We start from the raw sequence: 13277 nt of genomic DNA on the forward strand, positions 1-13277 counted from the left end.
TTGAGCCACGGGAAGGAAGAAAGTACCCAGGCTGCTAGGGTAGAGGGAGGGATGAGAGAAGCCAACAAACCAGCCCTGGTTTGCAGGAGTTGAAGAGACCCTGGGGGCGGAATAGCTGCCTTGGACCCACTGCTTCTGCCATATGTGGCTGAGCTGGGAGGATGGTCCTTTTGCAGGTGGGAAGTGTTCAGGCCGAGCCCTGTTACTTCTGGCTTGTGCTGAACGATGGAGGCTCTGCTGTCAGACAAAACTGTGATTTTTTGACCACTTGTGAACAAGTCTGGCTGGACAGCCAAGCACGAGACGAATTTCATTGCGTTACCTTTGTTGGAGAAATGGAGGCCCTGAGTTGTGCTGGGGAGTGCCAGTAGCTGCCATAAAGCACCACAAGGCCTGGCAAAACTCATTGCATGGCATAAGCACGATGGAGACAGAAGATTATCAGCACACGCATTCTCCCAAAGGTAAATCAGGTATCATCTTGTCCTGGGTCATTTATGAGCTATTTTACATGTCCATGTTAGATGGAGCCTCTACAGTCTTGTCTCCACTTGAGAGGAGGAGGGTTTATCTGAATTTCCTGCAGCATGTGGAACCTGTTCAGGAGCCATCTGCCTTGGATGCCTGGACTGTGGCACCTCCAACACAAACATAAACCCTCTCATTAATTCGTTGTTTGCACAAATACGTTGCACCAACACAGTATTTCAGGCAGGTTGATTGGCTGGTTCAGTAACTCTTCACCACCCTCCATAAACAAGCACTTTTTCTCAGAATTTTATTCAGGAACAACTTGGGGCATGTATGAGATAGTGCCTTCCTTGACAAAAGGCAATTGGTTCTCCTCCAGGAGCATGTTTGCTCCTGCAGGAGAGCAGACTTGGAGGTGAAGCTCTTGCACTCACCTACACTCACCTACACTCACCAATGTACCAGTTAGGGCTGTCCCAGCCAGCCCTAATGTTTCAGCAGCCCGATGGAGTGAAAAGTGCCAGCTGGCTGGTCCCCCTACATCTCATCCGTCCCCTCCTCTCTCACCTCTGCGAGCTGCCCAGGAGGGATGCAGAGCTGAGCGGCCAGAGTGGCTGATGGGGCCTCTGCTTGGGGCCTCTGTTTTTTGGCCAGGCGAGGTACCATGCCAGGGCTGGTTGTTGAGAGGGCCCCTGCATCCACCAGGGAAAGAGAAGATGTAAGTGGTGAATTTGGGTAGTGAATAGCTGAATCCTCCCTATTACACACACATCTGCCCCCCTGCCTAAAAATTCCCTCCTTTATATCAGTTTCAGTGTGTACACATTCAGAAGGCTTGATGTTGCACCATCTGAGCCAAAGTGGGAATGTGCAAGCAAGCCCAGGAGGATGGCGGCTTTGCAGTCAGCTCATGCGGGCTTGTGGCCAGGAATTGCCCAGCACTGCTGTGTTCCTTCTTGGTTCAGCAAAAGCTGATGGGTCACTTAATTCAGGGAAAAATTGGCTGCCTTTGGCTAGGATCTGTGCACACATGGGCTTCTCTTTATGGTCTGCTCATTTTGGTTAAGCACAAAGATGGGTTGTCTGTAGGTTCAGCCTGATGGCGAATTGTGTGTGTTCCCCATTGCTTCGTAGATGGGAGCCTGTGGCACACATTTATATATACTTTGTCCTAACTGTGGTCCATCTTCAGGCTGGAGCAGCTCTCCCTCTATGACTCAGACTGCAGAGAGGATTGTCAGTGCCTTGCAAAGAGCCACATATTCTGGGGAGTGAGAATTGATGGGCTTGCAATGGCAGCATAATGCATGGCAACAAAGCCGCATAAATATTTAGTGGCGCACAACTGGGAGTAAGAGCTATTGTCACAGAGGGCAGAACCAAGGCAGGATCCACCATGCAGGATGCCACAAGTCAGGAGGAAGAGCTCAGCCGTGGATATGCAAAATGGTACTTGGCCAGCCAAGGCCGCCAGGAGGGATGGGTGGAGGACAACAGCCCAGCTTTTTTTGGCTAGTGCGCACAGTCATGCTCAAGTGTTGCTCGGTGGAATAGCTGGGGTATTATTTTAAAAAAACTTTTCCTGGAAAGCAGCATTTTACAGCCCAGTGGGTGTGAGCCATATCTCCACAGCAGGTTGGCACACAGCTGGTGTCTGGAAGAGGCTGTATACTCATTTTCTGTGCAGGCTCATTTAGGGGACTTGTGGAGAGAAGAGCATTATTTGATACTCAATGTTGTTTCCTGGGACCAGTGCGAGGCTTAGGAACAGTGAACTCTGTCTGACTTAGCATTTCAAAGCAACAAGCTTCTGACGTTCTTCTATACCTCAGGAGCAAGATGTCTCCCTCTATGTGGCAGCTGGATTTTCTTCATCCAGCTTGTGTTGTAGATACAGACAACTGGCTCCAAAATGTTAATCATGGCACTGGCTTACAAATGTAGCTGTTCCTCCGTGGATGCAGCTTATTCTGGAGTAGAGGAGCTAGCTATAAATTTTTTGGCTTGGTTATGTGCCTGCAGTACTCAGAACAGGCTGTCTGTTCTGCTGAGGAGCAGCATAGATGTTCCCCAGGTCATACCCCGTAGTGAATATTGGTTTATACAGATGTGAATCGTGAACATCTCCTAGTGCTACATAGCGGGGAGGCGCAAGAAGAGATCATCCAGCAGGGACCCCTGGGCTCTTTGCAAGTCACCAATAACTAATTTGTGGATATAGCTTAGGAGCTGTTGTATGAAGCTTTTGGTCATCTTTGTGTGCTACACCTTGTATTTGGCACATTGGAAACTTTTTGTCAGTCCTTACTACCCAGAGTTACTCCTTCAGGTCTGCCACTTCTCCTGTAACTGTGTTTCTTCATTGGCTGGCCTAACGTCTCAAGACGTCTTACACCAGTATCAAATCACAGCATGGTTGGAATACTTGGGTGATAGGGTCGTCTGTCATTGTTGAACAGCAGCAACAAGAAAATGAGCAATATTTCAAACTGGAGCAGAATGAGAACAGGCAAAACAAGAAGGGATACTGTAAACTTATGAATCCCTAGCAGGGAGGTGGCTATCCAAGCCCTGAGCCTCCAGAGGGCTGCATGTGCCAATACCATGTTCTGTTTGAAGATCACAGAATCACAGAATGGTTTGAGGTTGGAGGGGACCTCTGGAGATCATCTGGTCCAAAATCTCTTGGTGAGAGCCAGGACACAACTTCCTCCTACTCTGCCTAAGTCTTGGAGGGTTTCATTGGATTTGGTTGGATACAGATAATTTAATAAACGATACTTTCACTTTACTTCCACAAATACAGAGATAGTGGCTTTACAGCAATTTGAACTAATTTTTAAAGACTCTAAGTAACTTAGTAGTCATAGCAATTGAGAAAATGCCCTAAATTATGCTCGGTTTAGAAAATCAAAACTTGGAAATATTTGTCATTGTATTCAAGATGTTTTCCGTACTGCATTTCAGCCCAGACTAAATCAGCAGTGGACGAAGAAGTGGGAAGAAAAATGTAATAGAACTTGTAATAAAATGGCAAAACCCAGCTTAAAGTCATGACAACCACATTAGCAAAAAGGACCTTGTCACCTGCATCAAGTGCTTCCTTTTCCAACACCATGGCACAGCCCCATCTCACATTCCCTCTGAGACACAGGTGCAAAGGAGATGGATGGTTTGATGCAATTTATCCATGCAGCCAAGAAATAATGTTCCCTTCCCTGCGGTACAGGCAAGTCCAGTCATGGATTATGTGCTTGGCTTTCCTCAAGCCACAGCCTCCACTCATGTTGGTACATGGTTTCCCAGTACCAGCCTTGACTTGTCATCCAGGTGGCAAGTTGCCCCATCACCTCTTCCCAAGCCTCAGTCACATTTCCAAACAGAGGGCAGTCTCCCAGCCTCACCCTCTGGCTGCCTCAGGTTTTTTTGGGAGACTTCTCCCAAGTATTTCCAGTGCCACACCATCCCAGCAGGATGTGCTGCCCAGCTCTCAGCTGTACGGGTACCTCTGTCTCAGCAAGCGGTGTCCCTTGTGGGGCACTCATTTTGGTCACAGCCAGCACAGGGGCTCCACTGAGCTGCAGCATTCAGTAATTTGCAAGCACATGGTTGGAAATAACTCATTTGAAGTTTACTTGTAGAAAAAGTGTAAAGGAGTAAAGTGTTAATGGGAAGCTTGTAGCCCTTCTAGATATACGAGGTTATTCTTGTATGAGGACTCCATAACACTGTAAATTCCAGGGTTATGGGTGAGTAACTGAGACTGGAATCTGACCCCTTATGTCTGAAAAATTCCTTAATTGTTATTAGGATGGAAATAATATAAACCATTATTTTAAAATAATACTGGCTGGGCTTGGGAAATTCACATTCAAATAGTAGGAAATGGTAATTTTAAGTTTACCAAGCAAACGTCATCTTTCTGCAGAAGTGCATATCTTATATTCAGTAAGGCAAGGTTCCTGGGGAAAATGACAAGTGTAATTAAAACCTGCCTCATCATGCATGCACACAGGGGAGGGCAAGCTGTGACTGTAATGGTAACTGCTCCTAGCAGGTGTTTTTCTTTTAATATGGGGTATTAAAATGAAACTTCCTGTGTCTGTTAACCCAAATACTCTCCTGTATGCTTCTAACAGTGCCTCTGTGATGTGTTGCAAACAAGGCTGAACTTGAACTATATCTTTCAGAATAAACTTTTGTCTTCAGAGGTACAAAACTGCCTACCTTAGCTGAGACTGTTACAGGGACCTGGAGCACTGCTGATGCTGCAAATTCTTTTGCACTGTGTAGCTCTGGAGGTTGTTAGTTTTCCATGCTGAAGATCTCAGGCTCGTTACGGCGTGATGGGGATCCTCCACAACTAGTGGGGGAGAGGAGGAAACACTGCCAGAAGCGCTGTCATCTGTTGCCTGCGACTGTGAGAGGATGAATGCGATCAACTACATTTTTAATAAAAAAAGAGTCACAGAAGGGGAGGTGGCAGAGCTGGAGGCAGGCACCGGCTTGGGAGGTGGTTGGAGATAGTCTGAGCCTCATGTGTCACCTCAGAAGGGCAAGGTGCTGGGTCTGAAAGAGGAGGAAGCTTGGCTCCACTCTTCCCCCTGTGATACTTCTGGTTCCCAGGCATCCCCAGTGCTGTGAGACTACGTGGGCTTTTATGACTTTTATTTCAAGTTCATTTGTTATTTGCTGCCAGAATTCTCCCAAGGAATGTAGACAAGAGGTGGTAAATGGTGATTAATTTAGACAACCTAAGTGGAGAACTCACGGTGGGCTCCGCATGTAATACAAGAAAGTTAATGGCTTGCTGATGTCCTTTTGTGAGTGAATGGTGTAGCCTGGTTGTTTAATGGAGTGTTTAAAAATTGTGTTGGCAATAGCCTATGAATAATGTATACAGGAATAATGAAATACCTTACTGCTAAGAAACTGCTGATATGCCGAGGAACTTCCCATCAGATGTGAGAACAATTTTGAAAGCACTGTCTTCTTGGGATGCCCTTTATTTATGGTCTTGCTGCTTCAGAGATTGCATTCCATTTTTAGATACTGCATGTGAAGATGCCCTCCACTGCCTCTGCCTCTGTCTTCCAGCTTCACCTGATTCCCTTTGCTTCTGCCTGTAAAAGCTCCTGAATTTTGATGAGTTTAGGCTTTATTAAATGATCACTGTAAGCACAGAGATATTTGCTGTGCAGCCTTCAGCCATTCTAGGTATCTGCAGCAAGGCACGTTGCATCTAAAGAAAATGGACACTGGTTTCGTGTCATAGCAATGTCCCATGATACAGGAAGCAGAAATAGGGTCAAGTGATTTGGAAAAAAAGACCAATTTTTCTTTTGCAGTTTTTTGGAGCATGGGCTCCTTGCATGAGATAAGCAAACCCAGAGTGTCACACATGGATGTTCAGATTTTGATGGACTTTGCAGTGTGAACCCAGCTCTGATGCCTCTAAATTTTCCCCTGTGTCCTCCTCCAGTGCATGAGGCCTCTGAGTGCTTTGGCCACGAGAAGTGGGAAGTTGTTGTGATACTAAGCAACTAAATCTTGCTTGACCAAAGAGATTAGAAGATGGGAGTGAACCCCTGCTTGTGGGGGAGCTCTGGAGGTTGCACTACCTGAGCTGCAGGAGGAAACAAGCCTCCTAAAAGATCCCAGGACATAGCTCATCAACAGTGCAGGCACATGAGGCAATCACAGTCTCTTCCTTTGCTCCTTGTTTTGGCCCTTGCCTACACTCCAGGAGAAAATAAAATCATAGCTTTTTTTTCTCATGTGGGGTTTTTCACACCTGCATTAAAATGCAGAAATGGCACAGGAGGGCAGGTGAACACAGTGCGTATCTTATCACTGTCCAGAGTGGTCTCAGCTAAGTGTATGGTAAGAGCAGACCCAGCCTGTGGAACGTGTAGCTATGCGCCCTGCCTCTGCTGTGGCTTTGTTATGAGTAGCCTAGTGCTCATGCTTCATTTTTGCGTCTGGATTTATGCAACAGAGCCCTGAGTCAAAATGTTTCCTGCAATATGTGCAGTATATTATTAGTGTAATGCTAGAAGAAAGCAACATGTGACTGATGTCAATATTAGTCAGCCGAGGAAGTGACATGCTCACCTGGAAGGTTGATGTGATGGGTTTTGAAATCATGTGGTGATTCCAACAGCAAGCTCCAGGCATGAGGCTACAGGGCAGCAGAGAGAATGGGTTAGAAGAGAGGTTGTATCCTCAGGGTGATCTGCAACTGGCTAAGAGGATTCACCAAAACGGGAGGGAAGATTTGCACTTTTATTGGCTTGTGTGCTGCTGGGATATTCCTGGGGAGTGCAGTATTTTTGCAGCTACAGGAAAGGAGGTGTGTAAAAGGTGTAAAGTAAAAGGTGTAAAAAGTCTAAACGCAAGGTGGCAAGGACCACCGAGAGGAATTAGACTGATGGCCTAAATGTTTTCAGTAGAACACATAAAGAAAAAAGGTGTCTAAAAATTCCTCCATCTCCACCATCCAAAACCCATCCTGCCAGCCAAGAAGTGTTTTCAGCAGTGGGGGTCACAGAGGTCTAGGCTGAGGATCATGGTCAAGTTCAACCAGCCTTTCTCAGGGTAGAAATGCTGCTAGCTGACAGTATACATGAAAGAGCAGCTTTCAAAAGGAAGGAGACAGTTCTGTTATGCAGTTTATTCCACTGATGCTTCTGATGATCATATTAATTTCTCTTTTTTTAATGTTTGTTTCTTTTAGGTGAAAAGTGAAGGCCCCAAGCTGGTGCCCTTCTTTAAAGCCACTTGTGTCTATTTCGTCCTCTGGCTGCCAACTTCCAGCCCCTCCTGGTTCAGTGCCCTCATCAAATGTCTGCCCATCTTCTGCCTGTGGGTTTTCCTTCTGGCTCATGGAATTAACTTCTTAGTGTCACACCGGAGCGCCAGCCGCATCCTAGCAGGACTCATATTCTCAGCAGTGGGAGACGCCTTTCTCATCTGGCAGGAGCAGGGCTACTTCATTCATGGTGAGTGCGGTGTCAGTCCTAAAGGGATGCCACAGTGTCCAGCTGTTACCCTCTTTATTTAGTAATGAGTTGCTGGGCCACATGTTTTGTTTAGTCATGTACAGCTTAAGCCCCAGGCAGTGGGAAGCCCTCATCCCTTGACTAAAATCCATCATGGTTAGAGGAGTCACACCATGGATGAATCATTCTCTTGAGCTTCTCCTGAGGTCAGAGAGGTAATGGGGGCAGGTTTGGTACCTTGGCACATGCTCACAGCATCTCAGCTGACTGGAGCTGGGAAGTTGGCATGGGCAGAATCCCTGGGGAAGAGAAGGAAATGCTCATGGCACTTGGCAGCTCCCATGAAGCTATGGGAAGTATCTACCTCCTGTCTCTGCAGGGGGATCTGTCAGTCCTTTGCTACAAGGATCAGAAATAGGACACATGGTGCAAAGGTCCTCAGTGGAGAACAGGTGGAGGGGACCCTTATGTTTTGATAGACAAGCCCGTAGTCTGGGGGAGGTGTTTAAGTGGATGCTAGAAACCAAAGCATCAGAAATCTTGTCCTACTTGCAGGTTCATCAGTATGAATCATGCAACCTCTTGTATAAGACATGTCTGTTTTGCATGACATGTAAGTGATGGGGAATCAAGGACAAACCTTACCACAATGGCCTGTCTTCTGTACAGAAAGATCCGCATCTTGGCAAAACAAACTTGTTTTATTTTGCTAGTTTGCAGACTAGAATATAATGATTTAGATTAATTGTTTCAAGCCATGTTGAACCTGCCTGCAGCAACACTCTCCCTTGGCCTTGGACTGTCACAAGAGATCAGCAGCAGCTGAGACCTTCACTAAAATGACTGGTGGGGTTTCTGAAGTTAATTTAACCAGCACACGGATCTCATGTAAAATCCACCATTAACTGGCTGCTGTGATTGTCCCACTGGAAAATGTGATGAGACGAGGGAACTTTTCTGACTTGTGCTGTTGTCAGCTCTGAAAGTCAAAGGCTTATTTTTGCCCCTTCTCATGAGGTCAGTATTTAGTTTTATTCTGGGATTCCCACAGGATCTTTCTTTATGAGAGGGAAGTGTGTGAAATGCCAGATATGAAAGGCCAAATGCTCTGAATCTGGTTTTAATCCTGCTTCCCAAGGGCTTATCCCAATCTCATTAACTGTTCATGTAAAAATTTTTACTGATTTTGGTGGGGTTCCGATTAGGCGCTGAGGATTGGATCTATCTGGCTGAACCTTGGGCATGTTGCTGAGGAGCTCTGGCCTCCTCCTGGCGTGGCATCCCCTCTGTGCTGAGTATTGGCGTTCCCACCAACGGGCCTCCTCCTAACAGGGGTACCTGGCTCAGCGCTGGTTGTCTCAGCCCAACTGCTTGTCCTTCATTTTTGCCTCCTGGAGTTGCTCCTTGAGCTGCGGCTTGGAAAATATTCAAGGCCTGATTCCCACCATGACCGTTTTTGTACATGGACTGTTCTGAGCCCCTCCATTCCCATGTACCTGGCATATCTCAGAGCTGCCTCTCCAATTTAGTGTTAGAGGAAGGTCAACCAAACAGCAATTCGGTATCTGGCTAATGTGTTTTAATCTGCAAATAAATTGGATTTTCGACCCTAGTCTCACAACTGAGAAGTGTTGCTTTGTGGGTTTAGACACATTATTCTTCTTCAAGAGAAGAAGAGCTCTCTTGGAGCATTTTGAAAATCTCAGCCTTCATCCTGGCTGTCTCCTGCCTGCCTCAGTCCATGCTAAACCGAGCTACTATCTTCCGTAGTGAAGCGTTAACGTTTGTGTTTCAGTTGTCAGCAAATAAAACGCACCACCCCACTCCATGCTTCACATCTCCTGCAAAATGTATTTTTTCCTATTTAAAACTCAGTAGGCTGCTGTTATTGACAACTGACAATATTCAACCTTTTGACATCCTCGTTTGTGGGAATTTGAAATTTCAGGAGAATAAGAGGAAATGCTAGGTAAAAATGTACTGTCTGTTCAATTTCTACAGTTTTCAGGCTGAAGAAAAAAGGGTTGGGAACTGGGCTAATTTGAATAGCTTTTGAGACAATGAGTTTATAAAAGGACATTTGTTCATTACTTTACAGGGAAGTGAGAGCCTGGGAACCTACTCCTGGCACACTTGACTTTGTTTCATTTTTGCTGTTTCAGTCTACGAATAACACGCTATTTTCTGACTAGTATCTTACTGCATGTAGAAGATACTTTACAGTGTTAACATCCACCTCCCTTGCTAGCAGGCACTTTGAAACAATTTATGCATTCGGTGAAGAGAGGGACTAACACAAAGGACTTATTGCCAGCCTGAGAGGAGACTCCAGGGGCAGGGAGGGGGAAGGAACTGGACAGAGAGGAGAAGGGCTGATCTGCCTGATGTGGTTGGGAGGGCCGAGCCAAAGGCTGAGAAATGCAAGAGAAATGCATCCCCCTCCCTGTGCAGCCGTCACAGGTTTCCCCAGTTCCTGGCTTGATTTGTGGGTGTTGAATGAGCAAACGTGGGAGCCGACTCTTGTTTGTCACCAGCCTCGCCACGCATCACAAAACTCCTCCTGCCTTCCTGGGCTTCTGCTTGGCTGCCACATCCTGTCCTCCTGTCCTCCTCCTCCTTATTGCCAGCTGCCTGCACAAAGGACAACGCATTCTTCCCTTTCCCATCCCAGAACTCTCCATACAATGCTATTGAAGGAAAAAACACTCCTCACTGCTAGGGTGAAGTAACCTTCTCCTGACTGCCCCCAGGGGTCTAACTTTTCCTGCACTATAACAGTATGAACAGCTCTTGTCCTAAGTCCCTCCTCGGTTTCCTCAGTGCTGTGCACATGACGTGTAATAACTCTACGAAACATCAGCTTCTCGTTGCCCTCCTGTGCACTTCTTTTCCTTCCCCTTCATTCTGTCCATTTTCTCCAGCCTCACCTTGCAGACCAGATCCCTGCCAGCCCCTTCCTTCCTGCAGGTTCCTCTCTCATCCCACCATGGCTGAGCTTTCAGTGGATGTCTGATCTGGTCATAGAATCGTTTAGGTTGGAAAAGACCTTTAAGATCATCCAGTCCAACCATTAACCTAACACTACCAACTCCACCACTAAACCAATTAAGGGTAGAATAGTAATTTCATGTTTCCCGGCTTGGTGGCTGGATTATTTTTAATGAAAGTAAAAACTAGGAATCATTAAGGTTGGAAAGGATCTCTAAGATCATCAGTCCAACCACCAACCCAATACCACCATGCCCACTGAACCGTGTTCCAAAGTGCCATATCTACATGTTTTTTGAACACTTCCAGGGATGGTGACTCCACCACCTCTCTGGGCAGCCTGTTTCAATGCTTGACTACTCTTTCTGTGAAGAAATTTTTCCTAATATCCAATCTAAACCTCCCCTGGTGCAGCTTGAGCCCATTTCTTCTCGTTCTATCGCTAACTACTTGGGAGAAGAGACCAACACCCACCTCACTACAACCTCCTTTCAGGTAGTTGTAGAGAGCAATAAGGTCTCCCCTCAGCCTCCTCTCCTCTAGGCTATACAACCCCAGTTCCCTCAACCGCTCCTCATAAGGCCTGTGCTCCAGACCCTTCACCAGCTTTGTTGCCCTTCTCTGGACATGCTCCAGCACCTCAATGTCCTTCTTGTATTGAGGGGCCCAAAACTGGACACAGTATTCAAGGTGCAGCCTCACCAGTGCAGGGGGACAATCATTTCCGTGATCCTGCTGGCCCCATTATTCCTGATACAAGCCAGGATGCTTTGGCCTTCTTGGCCACCTGGGCACACTGCTGGCTCATGTTCAGCCGGCTGTCAACCAACACCCCCAGGTCCTTTTTGGCCAGGCAGCTTTCGAGCCACTCTTCCCCAAGCCTGTAGCGTTGCATGGGGTTGTTGTGACTGACATGCAGGACCCGGCACTTGGCCTTGTTGAACCTCACAGAATTGGGCTCAGTCCATTGGTCCAGCCTCAAAGGCAGGGAGACACTGCCCCTTCTTTGAGCTGCCTCAACACAGGAGTATTAGGATGAAGAAATGTCTGCCAGCAGCAGGTTTTAGTGACTGCCCTTTACACCACAGCATCATGCTTTAAATGTAAACCAGTGTCCTGCTGGAGGACTCAGCTTCCTGGGTTGTTTTTCTCCATTTCATGCTTTAGAGCTGCATGAAAACTCCCAGCTACTCTAATAACCCTGCCAGGATAAAGCGGGACAGCCTGCAGCTGCATCGTGTGTGGGTCTGGGAACCAGAGGACCAGAGGAGCTGGACTCCATTTGGGGCCCATTATCTACAATTGGCACAACTAGTAGTCAGCAGCTGTACCAACACATTGTGACATTTTTTGTCAAATGGGTTAGTGGCAAGTGGCTAACATATGGGCAGTACCTTCCAACACCCACATCTGGCATTTTTCAGGGGTATTGCACTTCAAAGGGAAGCCGGCATTTTATTTTCACTGATTGACTCCAGCTAAGGTTCATCTGAATCTTGCAAATAGCCATAAAATTGTTGGCAGATCACATTGGTGCAGTCCCTGAAATATGCCAGCTGCTTCTTTCCAGCTTAGGTTTCTCCTAGCTATGGGCAGAGATGGAGTAGAAGCCAGACTTAGTGCCTGAGTGTCTTTGAGTTTCTGGCTAAATACAGTCAGGCTTTGTGTCTGGGTTTGGAGGGATCAGAATCTTTTTTCACATTCTGTTCCTACACTGCTCTGATTCCAGCCTTCCTGTTCTACACATGACCCATGAGCAAAACTTTGGATAGTTAGAGGGGATGATCTTTGGTCTGCCTTGCCCCCACCCTTCTGCCCAAAGCAGGGGAGAAGGAACCACCTGAAAAACAAGCTTTGCTCCTTCTGCAGCAGCTGAGTTCACCTGGCTTCTCAGCAAAAAGGCTTGCATCACAACAGAGCTGTACTTGGCTGCAGTTGTAGATGCACTGGGGCTTTTCCTTAGGGCAGGAGTTTGGTGCTAAGGCTGACTGCCTGGGCACAGATTTTTATATTCAAATGCTCCCAAGTGGTCAGTGTGGTTCCCACTGAAAGCGTTAAGGGTTGTAACACTGCAGGTACGTCTAAGCCTGTGCTTGTTGTGGTATATTTAAAATCCAATATAGCCACATGTTTTCTTATGCTACTACCTGCCAGTCACTGGTGAAAGGTCACACTTGCTATGTCAATGCTTCTTTCCAGGTCTGCTGATGTTCGCCATCACGCACATCCTGTACTCTTCAGCCTTCGGCATGAAGCCTTTGGACCTCAAAGCCGGCTTGTTGATGGGCCTTGTTTCCAGTTCCTGTTATGCCTTCCTGTACTCCTACCTCTCAGGCCCATTCACCTACCTGGTAGCTGTCTACATCGCCTTGATTGGCTTCATGGGCTGGCGAGCGGTCGCTGGCATGCAGCTGTGCAACGACCTCTGGACATGGACCAAGCTCTCGGCCTGCATCGGCGCGATGCTGTTCATGGTGTCGGATCTGACCATTGCACTTAACAAGTTCTGCTTTCCTGTGCCCTACTCGCGCTTCATCATCATGGCTACTTACTATGCAGCCCAAATGCTTATTGCACTGTCAGCTGTAGAGAGCAGAGATGAAGAGGACTTCAGAAAGAGGAGCTAGGTGGAGTGCCAATAGTCTGTGAACAACGTGGGTTATATCTCAGGTGCTGTAGCTGCATTCACCCCTGAGAGAGATCTCCATTTCTCTAGGCACATTGGTGATGTTGATTTTGCTTCTTTGAAGCATTACCTTTGGGGCTTTTTTTTTCAATGGCTTTCTCTGAATACAGCTTACTTCAGCGTGGAGTCCA

The 13277-nt window shown here is 46.9% G+C and overlaps 1 protein-coding gene across 1 annotated transcript; it reads left to right on the forward strand.

The window, feature by feature from the left end:
• The first annotated feature begins 424 nt into the window (after positions 1–424).
• Positions 425–13087, forward strand: TMEM86A (transmembrane protein 86A). Its single transcript, XM_009487547.2, has 4 exons — positions 425–464; positions 4213–4220; positions 7208–7472; positions 12660–13087. The coding sequence occupies exons 1-4, from the start codon at positions 425–427 to the stop codon at positions 13085–13087; spliced, it is 741 nt and encodes a 246-aa protein (XP_009485822.2).
• The last annotated feature ends 190 nt before the right edge of the window (positions 13088–13277 follow it).

Source organism: Pelecanus crispus, chromosome 6 (genome assembly GCF_030463565.1).
Source record: "Pelecanus crispus isolate bPelCri1 chromosome 6, bPelCri1.pri, whole genome shotgun sequence".
Classification (NCBI taxonomy): domain Eukaryota; kingdom Metazoa; phylum Chordata; class Aves; order Pelecaniformes; family Pelecanidae; genus Pelecanus; species Pelecanus crispus.